Genomic DNA, 21,041 nt, shown 5'->3' on the forward strand with positions numbered 1-21,041 from the left:
CCTCTTGGTAAAGTGTTCCACGCTTTTTTGTCTTAATTATGATTATTATCTCATATAATTATTAAAACATTTATTTTAGTTTAGTAGTATTTAATAAATTATAAATACCATCCATTTTACATGTAATGAAAGTACAGGATATATGAAAGCTGACCTTTGTTTGTTTGTGTGTTGTTTTTGAATATTGAATTACCTATGGTTATATGATGAAAACAATCATGTTAGTGGGAGTGGAAGGCAAAAAGTCTGGCCTGTTTCTGCCAAACAATAAAAACTCCCAGATTAGAAACTTGAGGACATTATTTCATCGTTTCAGACTCAACCAACACATGAAAACTGTAGGAGTTAGAATTACTGTGTGATGCTGCAGAAACATTTAGTTAATTTAAAAGTAAAGTACTATGTTTGAGCAAATAAAGTTGTTGCGTTTTGATTTGCAGAATTTGTAGTGGTTATATTAGAAAAACTACCTGACAACACTGCAGCTATGTGGCGTTCACAACTACAGACACAAAAATACACACAACAAGATGAGGTCACATGAACACATTTATTTGTCTTGCATTTTGATAACTGAATCAAAACTCTTTATCATTTGCTATCATTACACTGAGCTATATATAATAACTCATGCTAATCATTGCACAGGCTACAATTCAATAAAGTATATGAGGATGGAAGAGTGGGGCATTAAAGAAGTACGAAGTGGAGCTGGCAGGACAGATCGAGAAGCAGGCTTTACAGTTGTATGTTTACTGTACACAATCTGAATGAACAAATATAAATAACAATTCTCCGACAAATGAGTGGAGATGAGGTTGTGGAAAGCCATAACACTGTTCTCATGCTTCCTGACCTGCAGCAGCGACAAACCAACGTTTGTTAGAACCGGTGCTCTTTTTAAACGTCTCTGAGTTTGGCTTGATCTATGTTAGGCTGGATATATATTTGGGAAGAATTAACATTTAGTTAGTGTTGTGCAATTTATCATAACATAAATCTAGCTGAGTCCACTTGCAAGACATAAAAAGCCGTGGTTTTAGATGTTATATCACGTCAGTTTGCATTGTTCCAACGATGTCCGTTTGGCTGTCAGTAATCTGCTGCTGCACTCGAGTCACACACCGAACGTGCTTTTTCAGCTGATGAAATAAAATGACAGTGTGGCACTGTGAGGTTGGAACTATGAGCTATGGGGTGCGATAAAGTTGATGAGATAATAATACAAAGTTGTAAAGGTACGCAAATCCAGAAAATGTGAGGATTTTCATTTAAATATATCTACTGCACAAGGACAAAGAGAGAACACGAGAAAAGAAGACAAAGAAAAAGTCGGGCCATATCTAACAGAGTTTTTTTCACCTTCTCATAAATTATCTATTTATGAAAAGGCACATATTTTTTTAAAAACTTCATGTACTGAGATGTTAAGAACAACACACAGCTCAAAGTTTTAACCAACAATAAAACGTGAAATAATTGATAAGCACATCAGGGAACACAGATAACACAGTACCATTCCCCTGTTAGCATGTGACCTAATCACCAGCTGCTCACTCTGCTCTATTTACACAGTTAAATGTGCATTTGAATCTGTCAGGTTCATTCAAATGAATGCAAATCTGATCTTTAAAAACACAAACAAAAGAAAATGTCAAAGGTTCCCAAAGATAATGCTTAAAGTGACTTCAGGTCTTTTTACGCGAGTGACTCCCTGCAAAGGGAACTATTGTTCTACCTTTATAATACAGTCAGCACCTATGCATAAAGGTCACACAGACACACTCCCTCTATTTATCTCTCTGCACTCATCATATTACAATTAAGCTTGGTTTAAATTGATGTGTCTTTGCAATAACTGAAGTCCAGATGCTTGAGCCTGCACCTCCTCTCACTAAGAAGACCTTGTTTGTCTCTTTCCACATGCTCTTACTCTGGCAGCTGGTGTATAACTCATATATGAGTACAGCTGCTGAATTCTGCTAGCATGCTGACATCGATGCAAGAGATTTTCAGAAGTGTGGTCAAAATAGCATGCTAGCTTGCATGCTGCAAAATGTGACCTGATATCTAGTTATCTCTGACATGCTGTTCCATGTATTGGAACATACTTTTTTGTGTCATATTTATTATACGCTTGAAGCATGGAACACAAATGGTTAATAGCCACAGTATTTTCTATCAGACAAGCCATTTGAGTCGTCTCACTGTAAACCAACAGCTTCCAGTTTTCTAAATTCTTACTTTAAGTCACATTTTGGCCGTTTTTACTCCGGCTTGCTGTTACTGTCTCAGTGAACAGTTTTTAACAGCGTGACCAAAAACAGCCTGTTGCTGTACGGCACTCAAATCAGACACATTCTTTGAAACATGCTAAGACTAGGTAAGTAAACAAGGGAATTGAATATGACTCCTGATGGCTGACTTGTTGGTCTTTTTATTTTTTTCTGAAAGTCTCCATGTTACCAGATCTCATTCTTAGCTTGATGACTACACTAGTAAGATTAAAAAGATTAGATAGGGCCGATGTTATGATAAGACACTAGTCTCACAGAGACAAAAATAAAGAAAGAAAACAATGGTACGCTTGGTTGCTTTTCATCAACTCTATTACTACGTCCACAACTCATTTTCCTGAATACACTATGCGCCCGCCACTGTGTTGATATAGAATCCAAAAACAAAGTCAGATCTGAGGTTCGTCGAACCTTTATCACACACACAGTATAAGACTGAACTGGGAATTAAAGCAGTGTATGATGAACCACAAGTGAGTAATCATGGAAACTGCCCACAGTCTGTGTGAGGTTTCCTTTCTGTCTCAAATCATGTGTCTCGTTAGTGAATATTATATGAATATAGTAGTGATTATATCTCCATTTTCACATTTTCACATATTTAGGAACAAGAAAAATGAAAAGAAACATACAACAAAAAGAAAAAAACAACAACATAAAACTGAAATATATAGAAATACTTAAAGTTAGAGCATAGATCACAGTGCTCAATTGCAGATACATTCTGTTCTTTTGGACAATGCAGTACTATGTGGGACTTTTGTCTTGTATCATGTGCTTGTCCCGTTACAAGAATGTAATAATGAGTAAGATCTACAACACAGAATAATGATTGATCATTGATTTTTCTTGCAAGTCTCGCAAAAGATAGATTTTTAAAATTTGTAAATATAAAAAATATAATTTCCTTTCACGGTCTGTCTTTCCTTGGTATAACTGTCCATTCAAATCAGGCCTTGGGGAACAAGTGTTAGGAAACTGAATATCTGACTCAGTGACTTACACAGAAACTCTTCAGGATAGTCCCGAATATTATCATTCAGACAAGGCCTAAAACACAGGTCAAGTTGCCACTGTTCATGTCTCATTTAAATGAAATAAATCAGTAACACTGACACCACATGGTGTCACTTGAATTCAAGTTCAAATAGTGCCCAGTCAGGCATGTGTGTGCTTCTGAATGTCCTCCAGTAATAAAGTCATGACAGCAGCACCAAGGTCAAAAAAGGAATGACCGTTCGAATGTGTCGTGAGATCGGATGTGCTGCACTCAAGAAGAGTTGCAGCTTTTATGATAGATTTGTTTAATGTCTTTGTCAAAAAGTCCAATGCATCTGTTATGGGTTATTCCTGGTAGTTCCTGTCGTGCATCCCATCAGCCTTTGCTTTGCCTTGGCCCTGTCTGCATTTTTCTTTAAATTTAAGCTCACATGTTCGTTTCACAGGGCGGCGTTCGGCTTCCATCCAGAACAATGTGATTTTCTCTTTTTTCTACTCTCTGTTCTGCTCCCTCTAATCCTCCATCGGCCACTCCTTCCTTAGTTACTAGGTCTTGGGTGCTGTTGAGTGAGCATGCTTTTGACAATGGACTAGCACCACCACCCGAGCCAGCAGTAGATCTCTCCATGTGATTCCTCCCCAGGTGGCTTAAGCCAGTGAGCTGCCCTTCACCTTCTAAGCTCCTGCCTGCTGAGCTTTCACCTCCCCCCTTGGGGGTGCTGGGACTGATATATTGCTGAGCTAGGGACGGAGATTGCAGGATAGCCAGCGGAGACTTAGTTTCCTGTGTTGTAGAACTGGGAGACGGAGAAAACCTGGAAACCAATTCGTCAGTAAGTAGTTGAGCACACTTTGCAGAGCCAGTGGGGACGGGTGTCGCCACAGGTGTCATCACTGCCACGAGGACATCATCTTTAGATGCAATGAAGTCAAGCTTCAGGGCTCTTGTGTTTTGAGGGCTACCATGATCTTCCGAAGCTGTGCCGGTGCTATCATAGGTCATCCCAGAGCTTTCTGCACTCTGTGATAACAAATTCAGATCCCCAGTCAACCTTCCTGTGGGGTTAGATGTGAACTCATACAAACCCTCTTTGATGAATGTCATTGGCTGAATGCTATCAGGGCCCTGCTTTACCTCCATATTGCTGATCTGACTTAGGTCCAAGGGAGGTGGAATACACTGATGTCTAGTACCAGCTTGACCTCCTTCAACACTGGGGAGCAGTGAGCTTCGTTCCCCTCTTTCCAGTGCAAAATTATCCGCTGCAGTTGAAGATTCCCTGGAACGACTGACTTTAGGTGATGTTTGCTGGGCCAGAGTGGACGAGAACTCTTTCATCTCAATCTGTTCTTCTCGAATTTTTTCCTGCTGTGCTTGAATGGCTGCTGTCTTGTTGTAAGTATCTTCTAGCCGCTTTGCACTGAGGTGTTGAGGAGTAGTTTTATTCGACGTGGGCTTGAATCGCTCTGGGGAGCCCTGCTGGGCCACTTCTTGGTATTGTTGAGACCTGCCAGGGCTACCTGCCTCTGCATTGCAGTAGTGCTTGTGGTAGCTCCAGCGACTGGGTGACAGGTGATTTTCAACGGGACATTTACTGTCCTCTCTTTTTTCTACCAACACATCTGTTAATTCCATACTGCGGGCAAAAGCATCCTTTAGGTTAATAGAAACAATGCTTCCACTCCGTTTTGCTCTTTCTAGAGCTTCCCTCCTCTTGATGGCCTTTTCTTGCCTCTTCTGCTCTCGGTAGAACTCTGAGAAGTTGTTCACAATGATTGGAATAGGAAGAGCAATGACAAGCACACCTGCTATGCAGCAAAGCCCTCCTACAATCTTACCAAGCAGGGTTTGTGGGTAAATGTCACCATACCCGACAGTTGTCATAGTAATGGTTGCCCACCAAAACGAAGCAGGGATACTGGTGAACTTTGTAGCATCTTCATCCTTTTCAGCAAAGAATACCAAGCTAGAGAAAATCATGATGCCCATGGCTAAAAACAGGATCAGCAGTCCCAACTCGTTGTAGCTCCTTCGTAAAGTGAAGCCCAAAGACTGGAGCCCTGTCGAGTGCCTGGCCAGTTTCAGAATCCTCAAGATCCTCATAATACGGAAGATTTGAACCACACGCCGCACATTCTGGAACTGCAGCACGCTCTTGTTAGATTCAGTTAGACAGAGGGTCACATAGTAAGGCAGTATTGCCAGCAAATCAATAATGTTCAGTGGTGCTTTCATGAAGACCCACTTATTGGGTGCTGAGAGCAGCCGTAACATGTATTCCATGGTGAACCAGGCAATACAGACGGCTTCAACGTGGGCTAAACTGGGGTTGTCATTGAACTGGCCAAATTCATCTACAACCTGCAGCTCTGGCAGAGTGTTGAGGGACAGTGAAATTGTGGAAATGATGATGAACAGGATGGAGATCATGGCCAGGATCTGCAAGACAAAAGCGGGTTATTACATTAGTTGGGCATAGTGTTAGCTTCATACATGTCTACAGACAAAAAAACGTCTTGTATTACATCTGTTTTTGTACCTGTAAACAGTAACACGTTCTTTATAAGACAAACCCTGTTTGTTGCTACTAATCACTGAACTGTATATTCCAGAGTAAAGGTTTCTTAGACTAAATGAGACATTTTTGAGACTTTTTTGTTAACCTTCATGGTGGTACCAACTTTGTCCTGAAGGTGGTGCTATTTGAAAAGCTACTAAAGGTCAGGCCTTTGTGATTAAGGCCCTTAAGAAGATTTAGCTTTGAAAGTTGTGCATCCACAGTGACAGTCAGCCCTTAACTTTCATCTGTTCATTATGTCCAAGCAGAAATGAAAAGCTCATCCGATCTACACATCACCATATATTGCCATTTTCTACTTTTTTCTTTGTAAGCCAGGCTACAGCAAACAGACACTGACTTTAATGTTTTAAGCAGCTTTGTGAAAAATTCTAGCACGGACACTTTCATGTGGAACTTGTCATGTAGGAGGAGTCCTGCAGCGGTGATAAGACAAGAGCTTTTATTCAACCTGCAAAAAAACCCAAAAAACATTTTACAGTGTTTCCTGTGTCTCTTCAGAAAATCATGGCGATGTGCTCACATGATGTCAGATTTGTATTTTAATGACACACGAGACTACAAACCTTCTGACATTAACTGCAACTGGAAATGATTCCAAAATCTGACAAAGCACTACAATACAAGATGCAAAACAAAGTGAGTAACACCTAAAAACACTCGTGTCTTTCTTTTTTGGGGAGGAAAATGGAAACAAACTAAGTTAGTTTTTGCTCCTGCATGTTTAGCTTTACACTTGATTTACTAGGTTTTGAAACAATTTGGTCCTTTTTGTTGCCTTTTCAATTCAGACTAAAGATAAAACCTTCTTCTCACAGAATGACTGAATGGAAAAAGTGGCCCAGGGGATTCAACTATTACTTATAGCCAATTTAAAAACTCTAACTGGGAAAGCAGAGTAATGAAGCTGAAGGATGTGTGTTCTGAGTCCTCTCAGTGTAGCCCTTGGTAGGACATTTCAGGTTTATTGTAATAGGATTGCGCTGCTATACATAGAAAGGATAGAGTGAGAGGTTAGAATTGGTTACTCATTCTTTCCTCCCCCAACAGGAAGAATCAAGCAACAGTCGGAAATAGACAATGCAAGATAATTTTTTTTTTTGTCTTTAAATACATCTGACGTGATATCTGACAAAAGACCACTGCACCGTTCTCTGGGGACAACTCAATTTTCTGTTAGCTTACATTTTAGTGGCTTCAACACATAAAACTTATTGTGTGTCAGTGGAGTAGATAAAGGTCAACCAACAAAAGATACAAATGAAAAAATGGATTACTTTTAAAGTATTTGCATGTTATTATTGCAAATCATTGTTCATTCTTCAGATGAAAAATTATAATAATCATTATGATGCAACTGATTACAAACTGAATGTTTTGTAATTTCATAATTGCTTAAAAGACTAAAAGTGAAATCACCTATGAATCCTTATCCAAATGAAACACAACAAAACAAAGATTCCATTCCACGCTTGTCAGCAGCAGAGCCATGGCTGCTGCAGCTAGCATGTTTAAGTATGGGCAAGATGCTAAACCCAAGAGTGCTCCAATTCATACTCCACTGGAGTGCGAATGTGTGTGAATGTCAGACAGAAAGCACTGAGGTGTAGAAAAAAAGTGCTTGTATGAGCGGGTGAATGAACCATGTTGTATGAAGCACTTTGAGTGATCCAGTAGAAAAGCGCTATATAAGAACCAGTCTATTTACCGACAGGGTTAGTGTGTTTGAAGAGTTAGGAAGTGATTCTAAAGCCACCAAACACAACACTTCCACCCCCAACTGGACCTGGAAATTTTGTCTTCCAAAAAACAGATCAGAATCACAAAGCACAGCCTGGGGAGAATTTTGAGATTTGTCTCACAGCTGGCAATGCAAAGCAAGCCCTCACTATGGCTTTACTGGGACCCAACAGCCTGTAATAATGAGCCCAAGAAGCCATCCTCCTGAAGCACTGCTCCAAGTTCATGAAATCAGACAGAGCGATTGGACAAACTCCCACACCCCCCCTGCATTTATCTGACCTTTATTTAACCAGGGAGTTCTACTGGGACCAAATCTCTTTTACAGGGAGACCAGTGTTGCCAGTATAGCAGCCATACAAACTCGGAACACAATAAAAAATGCAGCATAAAACACGGTAACTGTTAGGACTGGGACAGAAAAGTGGAGTTGACCTAATTTTACCTTAAACATATAGCAGTGCTGTTTTCTGAGAGTGGTCAATGATAGCCGACCCACTGAGTCATAAAGATGGTGAGTTACAGATGCATAGCACACTAATTCTGTAAAACTGAGCAGGTGGCCTGCATGTACAGAGTGTCACCAGAATCATTCAAAGATCAAATTTAATTTAAGTACATAAACTATCTTTAATGTGAGCTTGGTAACAAGATTAGCAACATCTACATTAAATAGGAGCTTGTCATCCATCCTTGCGTTTAACATCACTTGCAACAGTGCTGAAATCATCAGCCCTTGTGGACGAGCTTCTGCAAAGACCAAACTTTGTCTTGGGAACATTTAAAACTTCTTGCACTGTTTGCCTTGCAGATGGAGGGTGTGTGTAAATGATGCTGAAGAAGAAGAAGCCCTATGGAAGGCCTGACAATCCCAAAGCATGACAAGATACTCAGCAGAGGTCAGCAGCACTCCAACCCCAATAAATATAACAGTTTTTTATGCTTGTGCAGTTGTTTTAAACTTCATAAAAGTGTGTGGGCCACATAGAAAGATTTGAACACTAAAGACGTGCTGAGTTATTTATTTAAACACTGGAACATGGACTGAGTGCTCTACTGATACCTAACACTGTGTGACTGATGAGCAGGAAATGATCAGTTAAAAAAGGAACATCATTAATCTTTGTATCTGTAGTTTTGTTCTTATTCCACCACCACAACGGTCCAGGTGTCTGTGAAACCATGTGATGGATTATCTGAGCCATTTTCAGTGGGGGTGCTTCTGCCAATCACAGTAATGGTAAAAGACACTGAGCATTACATCATTACAGCTTTTAGACAAAAGTAAAAACTGGGAGAATAAACTACAAAACATTGAGAAAGAAGAAAGAGGAGATAAACAGAAAGTCAAAGAGGGACAAAGCACAGGGGAGTATAAGGCAGATATATCAAACGGTGTTCACCCAGCAGCGTCTTAATGGCTTAGTGGCTGCCAAATGCTGTGACCTTGACACTCAAGGAAGACTCTAAGCAGTACCAAGAACAGACAAGCTGCTTTAGAAGCCATATAGTGAGTCTCCACGTTTGACATTCAGTTGCTCAGCAACACTTCTTTGTATCAGAGTTTGAGTCACTGACAAAGAAATGGACTCCACTCATCACAATGAATCTCTTTAAGTGAACGTGTTAAAAGTCGGTGTTATTGGTACTGCATGTCATCTCTATTTGGTTCATGATTATGAAGCTAACAAAACATAAAGATAAAGAGTCTGATCATTAAGAAAGATTCCAAGTAAGGAAACAAAACAGGATTTATTTTTTGAAAGGACACAATGACACTGGACACTCAGTGACTGTGAATGGACTCAGATCTGTGCACTGAGTGGAAACACAGATACTCAGCTGCATGTTCAACTGTCGGTTAACATTTTACCTTCTAACAGCAGACGTACTGCTCGTTTATTTATCCATTTGTCACCGAGGCGAGAGTCTGTGTTGATTGGCGTTTGATTGTCTTTTTAACAGAATTACCAGACCAGTTTCATGAGAAGACATCACTAAATTCTGGTGCAGAATTGACACACGTTCAATAATACTGCATAGCTTTTTACTTTATTTTTGTCCGAGTACAAGGGAAAAATGTTCACAGCAGGGGTCGACAAAAAAAGAGCGAGACAAAGAGAGGAAAAATGTCTCTCAGATTGTTACCGAAATGGAAATCTGATAAGTTTATAGAACAAGAAGACGAGCTGCACTGAAAGACTGGATAAAGTGATTGAGCAGAGAAATCCAAGCTGTGATCAATACGTGGAGTTATTTGTGGAACAACAGGCGCAGGATCTGTTGGATAGTGGCTGTTTCTGCAGAGGTCAACATGGTTTATATTTAAAGACGCTGCTTTCATGGGTCACATTGTTTTTATCTCTTATTACACTGAAGTTAATTCTGAGCTTCACTTATTTCCACATTCATTACTCGAGATGTTCTACAGCCTTCGTTTGATTTTTCTCAGTCTTACAAAATGAACATTTGAAATCCAAAACTATAAAAGCAATGTCTCTATTTGCACATGTGATTTTTGTGAACAAACAAACCTTTTAGCACGGTAAAACAAGTGATGCTTCATTTCGTCTTAGGGAAACTTATTCTGTGCAGTGGGCAGCTCCATGAGGTAAAACAGCTCAACAGCCCCTGCTTCATATCCGGGGCCCTCTCGCCATCAGGCATGCACCCTGTCCATCATGTAGCCTGCAACTTGAGATCTTAAATAACTGAAACAGTAAGAGTCAAAACTGGCCACAAACCAGTTACATTTAAAACAACAACTGTTGACCATTTAACATAACTGAACTCAAGTCAGTTCAGTTGTTTTGGAATAATTACTTATTGGCTGGCCATGATGTTGATGTGAATGGAGCCCAGTCCAGACCACAGATGTGATGCTCAGGCTGAATAAATGTCTTGGCTTTGTCTTTGTAACAAGAAAGAGGAATAACTCCCATTTTCCCCATTTTTCCAGATTTTGAAACTACATGTTTCTGTAAGAGGATTCATTTATTTATTTTTACTATTTTGGTCAGCATTATGAAAAGTTCTACGTTAACATAAAATAATGATTTAAAAAAAAATCCTAGCCCAGTTCTGGTGTCACGCACTGAGTGAGAGGGATGCTATGTGTCGTGTTAGACGTGTACACACAGAAAGTGTTTTGAAAGAGAAAATGATCAGATGTGTGAAGGTGAACTTAATAAGCTGCGTATGTTTTGAGGTTTGGATGTAAGCGTTTGTAAAGTACTCCTTGGTGTGTATTTCTGTGTGGATTGTTACCCAGAAATCACTGCACGCATTTGTAAATCTTAGTTTGAGCTGGTGGATCGTATCATATACATCATAAGAGACTGTAATAACCACATTTCAGAGCAGGCTGCTCTGGCTGAACTCACCGCTCGACTCTACAGCAGGGAACATAAGGACTGAATACATTAACATTTTCTCAGTAAACTGTATATAAAGATTTCCAATGGGCCCAAGTAATCTACACATACAAAGAAATCTAAACAAGTCCATAAATGATGTGGAATAAAGTGGAATAACAATCCAGCAAGCTTCTGGAAGTACTTTGACTTTTAGGAGTGAATTTGATTTATTTTTTCTGTACTGCAGTAACATTTTGAAAGCAGGACTTTAACTTGAAACCAAATATTTCTAAATAAAAGATCTGACTACTACAGGAGATGCAAGAAAGATTAGTAATGCCTCGTGGCTTTTGTATACTGATGAAAACTAAAGTTGCAGAAATAGGCTGCTAGCACGTTAGCTCTGCACACTCACTGTGGAGATGTGTGCCAACCAAAGATTTACAGCTGACAGGCTGAACTTTGCTGAAGAAAAAACACTTTGGCTTTTGGGCTTCATACTGTCACAGCCATAAATTCCCATCTGAATGGAAGCATTTCAAACTGAAAGCTACAGTACATTAGTGAATACACATCACTCTTCCGCTCCTATGTGAAGGCACAAGGCCAGTAAACTATAGACCTCTGAGTAGCTGCTTATAGCTGAAGGCAAGCTTATTTAGCTGAACCAGACACTTTACACACACAAGCAGTGACTCAGTGTTGTACTGCATTTCACTCAGGATGTCACTGTGAATATTACATTTCATTCAAGTGTTGAAATGATTACTAACTGCTGCATGAACACAGGTATTCCATGTAAAGTGGCTGTGAGTGTGTTATGACTCGTTTCTCTTTAAGCTCACAGGTTGTCGTGGATTATTCCCGCACTTCTACAGTGTTTTACATGAGTGCACACATCATTAACAAACTGTGTGCACAAAAAGACACAAACAAACCCATAAAGTAGAATGCATCCTTTTTTAGTGAACCAGATTTACAGCCTTCGTCTCACTTTAAGACATGCAGATCAGACACTAATCCCATCACTTTTTATTATTATATAATCTACTTAATGGAGACCTAAATGTAAGCAAACGCAATTTAAAGGTTTAAATAGAAAAATACAAGTACAAAGTCAAAGATGAGGCAGGAAGCAGCTGTCAAAAAATCTAATGGACAGTCTTTTAATTCTGTCTCTGACTGATCCCATCAGCTTAAAAAGCCTCTGTGTCATATCATCGACGGATTTTCCTCCTCTGCACACAATACAACAGCATGTCTTTATCCTGTTTTCCTTCTCTCACCCCAACCGGTCGCAGCAGATGGCCCCGCCCCTCCCTGAGCCTGGTTCTGCTGGAGGTTTCTTCCTGTTAAAAGGGAGTTTTTCCTTCCCACTGTTGCCAAAGTGCTGCTCATAGGGGGTCATATGGGGGTTTTTCTCTGTACCTATGAAGCGCCTTGAGGCGACTTTTGTTGTGATTTGGTGCTATATAAATAAAATTGAATTGAATTGAATTGTATAAACAGCTGATATGCTAGTGAGGTACATCAGTCCTGAACAGAAACGCTGCAACTCTTCAAGCCGAAATATAACACGCAACCAATTAGTTTTACATGAAATACAAATTCCCATTCTTGCTAAATAAAGAGCACGTTTAAGTCAAAGTGGCACAAAGTGATTCTGCAGGCAAACAAGCAGACAGCTGGATAGCTGAGACCACTGAAGCTCCCTGCAGTAGGCCATTGACTGTGAGAAGTCATTGTTAAACATAAAGGTTGTAAAAAACATTTAAGATCACAGACTTTCCCCTCGTGTGGTCCAGCAAGCATGCAAAAGGTCAAAAAGTACAGTAATATTTTAAAGGTGCTGAGGTGTGGACCCATGGTTTATCAGAGAGACAGGTAATGTGTGAACAGGTGAACAGGTGAAGCCAGTATGTAAAGCATTAACGAATTTTCCCCTAAACAGCATGCGGTGTCTCTTTATCTGATGATAATGAATAAATGTCCTGACTACAAAGTGAGCAAACCATTTTCTCCACCCCAAAAAAGATCTCATTCTTCTTATCAATCAGTTTTTCCATCTAACCAGTTCTGAGTGTCAGGATGGAGACCAGATGAGGTTTGGATTTGAATCCACGGGCTAGCTGAGGCCTTCCCCGTGTCTGAACGAATGGTTGCCTATCTCTGTGTGAACCCTGTTACAGACTGGCAGAGTGTACCACTCAGCATCATCAGTGATGCTGAACGGACAAGCAGAAGAAAATGGATGAATGCTGAAACTGCACAGCCAGATTCAGTCTGTGACTTTACTGCACAAGCAAAAACATTATATAGTTTGTATAACTGCATAAAATTACATACATCCAGTACTTCAGTGTTGCATACATGATCGGCCTGCAGCCTTTTTTGTCTTATTGCTCTCCTGATCTAGCTCCACCCCACCACCCTCCCCACTGCAGGTCAGACAGTGGACAGGACAGACTATCCAACCTGCCAACAGTTAGTCTATTTGCAGCAGCAGCAGTCCTGGTAAAAGCTCCAAAGGAGATTAAGCCATACTCCTAAGTCAGACTCATACTGCATTCATGTTAACTATGGACAGTTGACTATGCATTACAGCTGTGCTGTCATAACTGTCTGCATTACTCACTGAGACACAGTTACAGCCAGGTCTCTGTTGGAAATGAGATTTTTAATCTCATTGAGATTTTACCTGGATAAATAAAGGACTAATAATAATACATCACAAAACTGTGTACAGGATAAGTGCATGCACAGGTGATCATATAACAATGGAGCACAAAAAGCTTTAAATACATCTGGAAGAGATGAGAAGTGAACCCAAACAGCCCAACACTACAGTCTGAGTGTGCGTCAAACAAAGGATGCAAAGAGGACATGCTAAAACATCTCTGCCAAAAATAAGAAGATTATACAGATTATGTAAAGTTTATGAAACTAATCTCTATTATTTAAAGATTTAATACTCATATTATCCAATAAGTACAACTATTGTTGGTGGATGTACAGCCGACCATCTGGACATGACAAACTGTGCGCAGTGGTTTACAAATAGCCAGGTGATGCTTCTTTTCTAATAAGCAGTAGCACTGAGCCGCTCACATCACCGGAAAGAGGCCCTCCTATTGGTTAAGTGCTGCTGCATCACTGCCACATGGCTGGTGTCACTGCAGAGTGGCCTAAGCGGCTTCCCTCCTGCTGACACTACGGTTCCAGCCTGGTCATATGGCTCTGCTAAAGGCCAGTACTGTTATATTTTTAGAAAGAAGAACTAGCTGTCACTAACTTGGTTAGGTGATTAGGAAATGATTATATAGACATATATAAGACACCTTAAAATTGTGTAGAAAAGGATACGAGTATATTAAATTGAATGTTTCTGTTCTTTTAATTTAATATAAATAATCAGTCACTGTACCTTTTGGAATTCAGTTCATAGATTATCTTGGTCACTATAAATGTTTCCTAACCTCTGTAAAAAAAAAAAGAAAAAAGAAAAAGAAAAATCTTATACTTCAGAAACTACTCAGCTAAGTGTTTGTGATGTTGCAGTGAGATCTGAATATAATATCTGCACTGAAGGCAATAAAAAGAACAAGAGTTCAGGGCAGTCCTAAAAGTTAATCATCAAATTATTGAGGCTGAATTTTGTTCATACAGTATGGAGGCTACAACTCCAAGTCCCAGTAATATAGAGGCACTTTTGTTCCACATATTAGAGGATGGTGCTTTGAAAGTGTGCTCTAGCTTCCAAAGCACTGAAGAGCACAGTGCTGCTAATGCTGCTGTTTTGTGCACAGTCAGCCATTAGCACCCACACAAACATGTGCGACATAAAGCTTGGTTTGTTTGATCGCCATGTAATGAAACAAATTTTACTTAGTCCTGCATTGGCATCGCCACATCAGTGATGTCAGCTATAACTCACTATGTCTCGAACTGGTTTCCACAGTGTGTTTGCACAGAGCTGTTTAGCATTGATAGATGAAATTGTCAGCAGCAAACTTTTCTCTGTGAGTTCATTTTTATTTGATTGATGGAAATCAGTTTAAAAAATAACAAGACTGTTTATAAAATGAGCACAAATTCTTGTTGCCGGGTAAAAACATGAAAACAAAAAAGTCTTCCCAGGTAAAATGCACGTGTCACAGCGACTCAGCTCACAGCTATTATAATGACACTGTTTCTGTCTTATTGCCTCCATCATGACCTCCTCCTGCTGTGGAGGATAAAGAGAGCGCTGGTTCTCACTGAGTCTAACTATGAAACCATCTGCTAGAAGTAGCCATCTCCCTCCATCTGCTCGATACGATCTAAACACAGGGAAATCTGATCAGTTATGACAACCAGCAATGCCTTGTTTCTATACTTGTATTTGTGACTTACACGTTGGGTTTGCTCATGTTGACGGAAGCAAATAAAGCCCAGTTTGTTGAAGCTGTATCTCCGAAAAGTCTATCTTTGTCCTGCTTGCTTACTCTTGGCATGCAAAGCTCTTCAGTCAGTCAGACAGAAACTGGGAGTCACTAATAAAATCCTCCCCCTGATTTCTTGGCTCCCTTGCCCACTGACTTCTGCGTATGAGCTCCTCTTCACTTATAGCCGTTTGTTCTTCGCATTTTCCTACAGTTAGATCATATATATAATAATATAGAGTTGGAGGTATGTCACCATATGTGAAGGTAACATCCTTTCCCCACTACCCTAACACTCTCAGACAGGTCATGACAAACTACCAGCCACCTCCAGAAGTCAGAGAGACATGGACTCACTGGTGGAGGCCTGTAACCCCGAACTGTAAGAGTGGCTCCAGAACAACATCTGAGGTCTCTATCCAGAAGGGTTCAGTCCTGGGAAAAGCTAAGATACCGCTCCAAGGACCTTACCTACCACTACCCCACAACAGCTCATTTGTGCTGCAGAACCACTGTCACTATCTTTATATCTTTATTTTGGACTAAGTGGGTTTCCCTAAGCTCACAGTGACTGCGAGCTATATTACAATATCTCTTTTAATTCTTCTGTTGTGTTCTCGTCTCTTCTTCTCGCAGGTTCCAGTGGACATACAGTTAGGTCCATAGATATTAGGACAGAGACGATGTTTTTTCTGATTTTGGTTCTGCACATTATCACAACAAATTTTAAATGAAACAACTCAGATGCAGTTGAACTTTAGACTTTCAGCTTTCATTCAGCGGGTTGAACAAAAAGATTGTATGAAAATATTAGTAACTGAAGCATTTCTTTAACATCACCCTGCATTTCAGGGGCTCAAAAGTAATTGGACAAATTAAATAACTTAAAATAAAATGTTTATTTCTAATACTTGGATGAAAACCCTTTGCTGACAATGACAGCCTGAAGTCATGAACTCATGGACATCAGCAGATGCTGAGTTTCCTCCTGACTCTCCCAGGCCTTTGCTGCAGCAGCTTCCAGTTGCTGTTTGTTTGTGGCCTTTCTGTCTTCAACATGTGAAATACTCAACTGGGTTAAGATCAAGTGACTGACTTGGTCATTCAAGAATATTCTACTTCTATTCTACTTCCAGCACTGTTGTCTTCCACAGACATCCAGGTCCTTTTGCGTTTTGGAGCTTTCCTTCTTCCTCAGGATGTACCAAATTGTAAATTTTCCTACTCCACTATGGTAGCAATTTCTCCGATGGATTTTTTTTTCTGCTTTTGCAGCTTAAGGATGGCTTATTTCATCTGCATGGAGAGCTCCTTTGACTACATGTTGTCTGTTCACAGCAAAATCTCCAAATACAAGCACCACACCTCAAATCAGCTCCAGGTCTTTTACTTTCTTGATTGATAAAGACATAAGGAAGGAACTGCCCGCACCTACCTGAAACAGCCTTTGAGCCAATTGTCCAATTGCTTTTGGTCCCTTTAAAAGAGGGTACCACATGTTAAGGAGCTGAAATGTCTAAAGTCTTCATCCAATTTGAATGTGGATTCCCTCAAAATGAAAGCTGGGAGTTGACACATCATGTCCATGTCTATTATAGAACTATAACTGGAATATGTTTCAGTAAACAGGTTAAAAAACTAAACTTGTGTCAGTGTCCAAATATATATGGACCTAACTGTTGGACTCTTATTGTATTTCTTAAACTGAAGAAGAGACTAGTTTTCAGCAGAATACACTGCTGTCACATCGTTAGTAATGAACTGATGCTCTGCTTGGAGTGTCTTTGGAGGAGCTGTCTATGTGCTGTCTGTCTCCTCTGCTGCAGACAATAAAATAGGCACAGTAAGACTGCTGTGGTAAACCAGCTTGCAGTGTGTCCAACACTAACTCAGTGAAAAACATTACTGAACAGAAACTGCGCAGTTATGAACCTCACTCACTCATCCACTTTTTTTCTTCCTGAAAACAAATTATTGAATCTTTTCATCAGATTAATAAAAACATCTGGTCCATTACAAGCAGAAACTTTGCTCTCACTGATTATACATAAATCTTTCCCTCAAAACATGAAGCACACATATGGTGCAGCAACTTTGAAGCTAAATGACAAAAAAATAGAGCTGGAGTACGGTTTATTATATCGCACATCCTTTTCATCCACCAATGAAATAAACTGCTGTGGTAAAAGAAAGATAAGATTCAGAGGTTATTGGTTATGAGTTTATAATAAAACTCTTTGATATTAGCTCTGACAGTTGAAAGTATCAACAATCATCACAAAATCAAGAAAAATGCGTATTTCTTTCATAACTGTGCTTATGCTTGGTTCTCATTAGCGTCGTCACAGATTAACAGTAGATACTGAAGGGTAGCGTGCAGCTTCCTCTGTCTTATGTCTTCTCTCTATTATCCAAATAAATCTTCTTTGTAACAGACCTAATCTGCCCACATATCATCTTGTGCACTTTTAGGAAACCTGAATGTGACCTGAGACATTATCACAGGTTTCATTCAAGTTCTAGAATCAAATCATGTGTGCAGGCTGTGTTTAGCTCTTATTACCTTTGCAGCTACAGAGGAGCTGGGCTTCTCCAACAGATCCCACAGCTTCTGCCTCTTGTCAGGACAGCAGCCCTGCTCCTCCTCCTCTCCCTCCTTGTCCCTCAGTGTCTCTGCCTCCCTCCTCAGTTCCTCGTTCATCTGCTCCTTCTTCTGATGGTAGCGTGCCTGGCAGCAGGACTCCAAGTAGATCTCATCAATGCCCCAATAGTCCAGCTCCTGTCCAAAAGACAGAGCGCACATCTCCTCCATCATGTGAAGCTTTCCTGTTCTGTAGAAGTTGAGGATGGAGGAGAAGGCCACCGGGTGACGGTCAAAGAAGTATTCGTTCTCAGTGAGGGTGTAGTCATCACAGATCTCCAGCAGTGACTCGTGGGTGTTGCAGTCCCTTAGCCGTCCCAGACGAGTTCGGGGCAACCGGTCAAGTGTTCTCCATAACACTTCATGTGTAAGCCCACCAACGTTGAGTCTGACCCGCCGTGAACGGGCCTTAGTGCGGATGATGTCCACTGGCTCAGGGGGGAGGAAAGGAGCTACAGCGGGTCGGGGGTTGACTTTGGGTGTGCTAAAACTCACCTTGTCTGTCATGTTTGCTTTGACTGCTATCTATCTGTGGGGGTGGGTCACCTCAAACACAGGCTTTTGCAGTGTGTGCGTATGTGTGTATGGAGCTCGATAAGATGATGGCGGTGGCTGGTCAGGGGAAGATGGCCCAGGCCCACCAGGCCCACCTCTCTGTGTTCAGGCCAGCAGAAGTCCTGGTAAGATCCATGGCTAGAAAAAGAGACATGAGCCATTACACAAGTACGACCAGGTTATTCTATAGAAGATCTCCTACCTAGGACTCTGTGTTTTTGACATGGCACAGTTACACGCATAAGAAAAAAAAATGGATTAAATAAATTAATAAATACAGAATTATTCTATAAAGTGTGAAGTGGCACAGTATAAATAAAATTGAATACACGCTTTTTATGTGCATATACATTCAGGAACTCATCAAGTTTGAAGGTGTTTTTCGGACACTTTGCCGAGCTGTCACGTTCCACTTCCCTGTGGAACGTGACAGCTGGAATCTAAAATTGCTTGCTTCCTCTGAAATAAAAACACATCGTACGTTACATATGTAATGTGGGATTGTAGAATTTACTGCAGCTTACGTGCTCCCTGTAAATGATTTTGCTTTGTTTTAAAGCAGATAGATCGCAGAGTTTTACAGCAAATTAAAGTCATATCAGAATAGTTATTTTGAAAAGCACATCACATAATTTAATATTTGCTAGTCTTAGGAGTTTTACTATTTTTAATTACAAAGAGTTCTCTGATGAAATCACTAAACAGGGAAGAGCAATTTGAATCCACCTCCAGGGAATATCTGGAATCTAAACAGTACTTTTTAGAAAAGGGAGCCATTATGCAGTTAGACTGTGGAGCTTATGCTGCCATTAGAAGTCCTTTGACTCTTATCTGATTGTGTAATGGAGTTCCACAAATCCCAGTAGTGGCATAAGGCCTCGTCTCCCCTGGCTCAAGTCTACCTTAGTTAATTATAGACCGTCTATCTTCTCCTGGGACACTCATAGGACACAGAGCTGCTACGTCACGACTAAAAGAGCATCTTTCGTGTTTTTCCTCCCCAGTCCGGGAGAGCTTATGTCTGCAAACAAACACTTGGATAGGTACACTCACTTCATTAGAATTATGAGATTGTGCGCTCACTAATGATCACGTAAACTACTTTGAACTGCTTCCGCGTTTCTTCTCTTCCTTTTCTAGCGGACACCAGCTGCAGCACCGCGACGCTAAAGTTAAAGTCCAAAGTGAGAACGGTCCTTTCTGTCAAGCGATTAAAGAGACTCAGGCTTAACTCGTGATTATGCGCTAATGCATTCCAAGTTTCTAAAGTACAGAAAGAAAGACAAAACTGCTGTGCTCTCCTCGTGTCAGTTATCGGTGATCTCCGCATGACACATAAAAAACGTTCGTGGAGCTTACCTCTGTGGAGCAAGCTGACATGTCGGAGAAGTCCAACTTTTGGCTTCCCAGGAGGTCCCACCATAGTAACCTGTGAGTTACCCCAGCTGCTGCTTCATATCCCCGCCGACCATTAATTCGTGAATCCTGTCGAGAACACGCAGACCGGCCCGTGGCCACATTTTGCCCCAAAACACACCGTCAGAGCAGGAGAGGAACACCCGAGCGCTCACGGAATATCCACAAATACGAGCGCGAAGCGGCTGGGTCTGGGAGCGTCGCCGGACTGAAGGAGGAGAAATAGAGGAACAGAGGGGGGTGGGGTTGGGGGGTGGGGTAATTGGATTGAGGTGTTCAGCACCAAGGACAGCTCCAGATCATCGGCTTGCAGCTGAACTGCTGCTCGGAGCGTCCTGGCGGCACTGAGCTCTTCTCTCAGTGTTTGAGAGACCTGTGGAGACGCTGTGGAGAAGCTCCTGGTTCAGTCCTTTCATTTGGCACACTTTACAACGCTGTGCAAGTTTTTCTACAGGAACATGAACCTCAAACAGAAGGGGATTTGATCCACGAAATACATTACAAGTTACAACACACACACAAATCACAGAAAAACTTTATGGTAATGGTAAATGAATGAATATTAATCATGAAAAAGCACCAGTGCGTGTATATCTCATAACACGAGAACATTAATTCAACAACTAATTATGTCTAGGATGTCATGAATTATGCAATGTCAGGACTATCACATCTTAGTCTGGGCTGTAGTTTCTTTGGACTGACTAAAAAAACTCAGCTTTTATTGTTTATTTCCAAATGATTAACTAGAACTAACCAAAACTTCTCTATGACTGCACTGTGTGTGTGTGTGTGTGTGTGTGTGTGTGTGTGTGTGTGTGTGTGCCCTTACAAAGTGGTGAGCCTTTCCTTCAGTAACTCGGATTAACAGGTCATTCATGGCAAAAGACTGTGGCATGTAATCACCACCAGTGGGATGATGTTGCAATACTCACACAGAATGCACTGAAGATACTGAACATCACACTTTTAACAGAAAGGATGAAGCTCAGCAGACAGAGCTGAACTTGTAGCTTGTTAAAAATCACAATAACAAT

General features: G+C 40.7%; 1 protein-coding gene across 1 annotated transcript; it reads right to left on the reverse strand.

Annotated features, from left to right (window-relative positions):
- Positions 1-531: 531 nt before the first annotated feature.
- On the reverse strand, positions 532-20,228 carry LOC134617560 (potassium voltage-gated channel subfamily B member 2-like). The gene is made up of 3 exons (XM_063462841.1): positions 19,948-20,228; positions 17,956-18,726; positions 532-5,736 (listed from the first exon to the last, which is right to left on the reverse strand). Exons 2-3 carry the CDS (start codon positions 18,538-18,540, stop codon positions 3,724-3,726), a joined length of 2,598 nt encoding a protein of 865 aa, XP_063318911.1. The 5' UTR covers positions 18,541-18,726; positions 19,948-20,228; the 3' UTR covers positions 532-3,723.
- Between the last annotated feature and the right edge of the window lie 813 nt (positions 20,229-21,041).

Source organism: Pelmatolapia mariae, linkage group LG18, assembly GCF_036321145.2.
Source record: "Pelmatolapia mariae isolate MD_Pm_ZW linkage group LG18, Pm_UMD_F_2, whole genome shotgun sequence".
Classification (NCBI taxonomy): Eukaryota; Metazoa; Chordata; class Actinopteri; order Cichliformes; family Cichlidae; genus Pelmatolapia; species Pelmatolapia mariae.

What these genes read in the sequence shown, in the direction of transcription:
- LOC134617560 (XM_063462841.1), bottom strand. Translation starts at nt 18,540, where the DNA reads ATGACAGACAAGGTGAGTTTTAGCACACCCAAAGTCAACCCCCGACCC. An exon ending in GCTCCTCTGTAGCTGCAAAG is followed by an intron (nt 5,737 to 17,955) that starts GTAATAAGAGCT and finishes TTTGTCTTGCAG; the next exon opens with ATCCTGGCCATGATCTCCAT.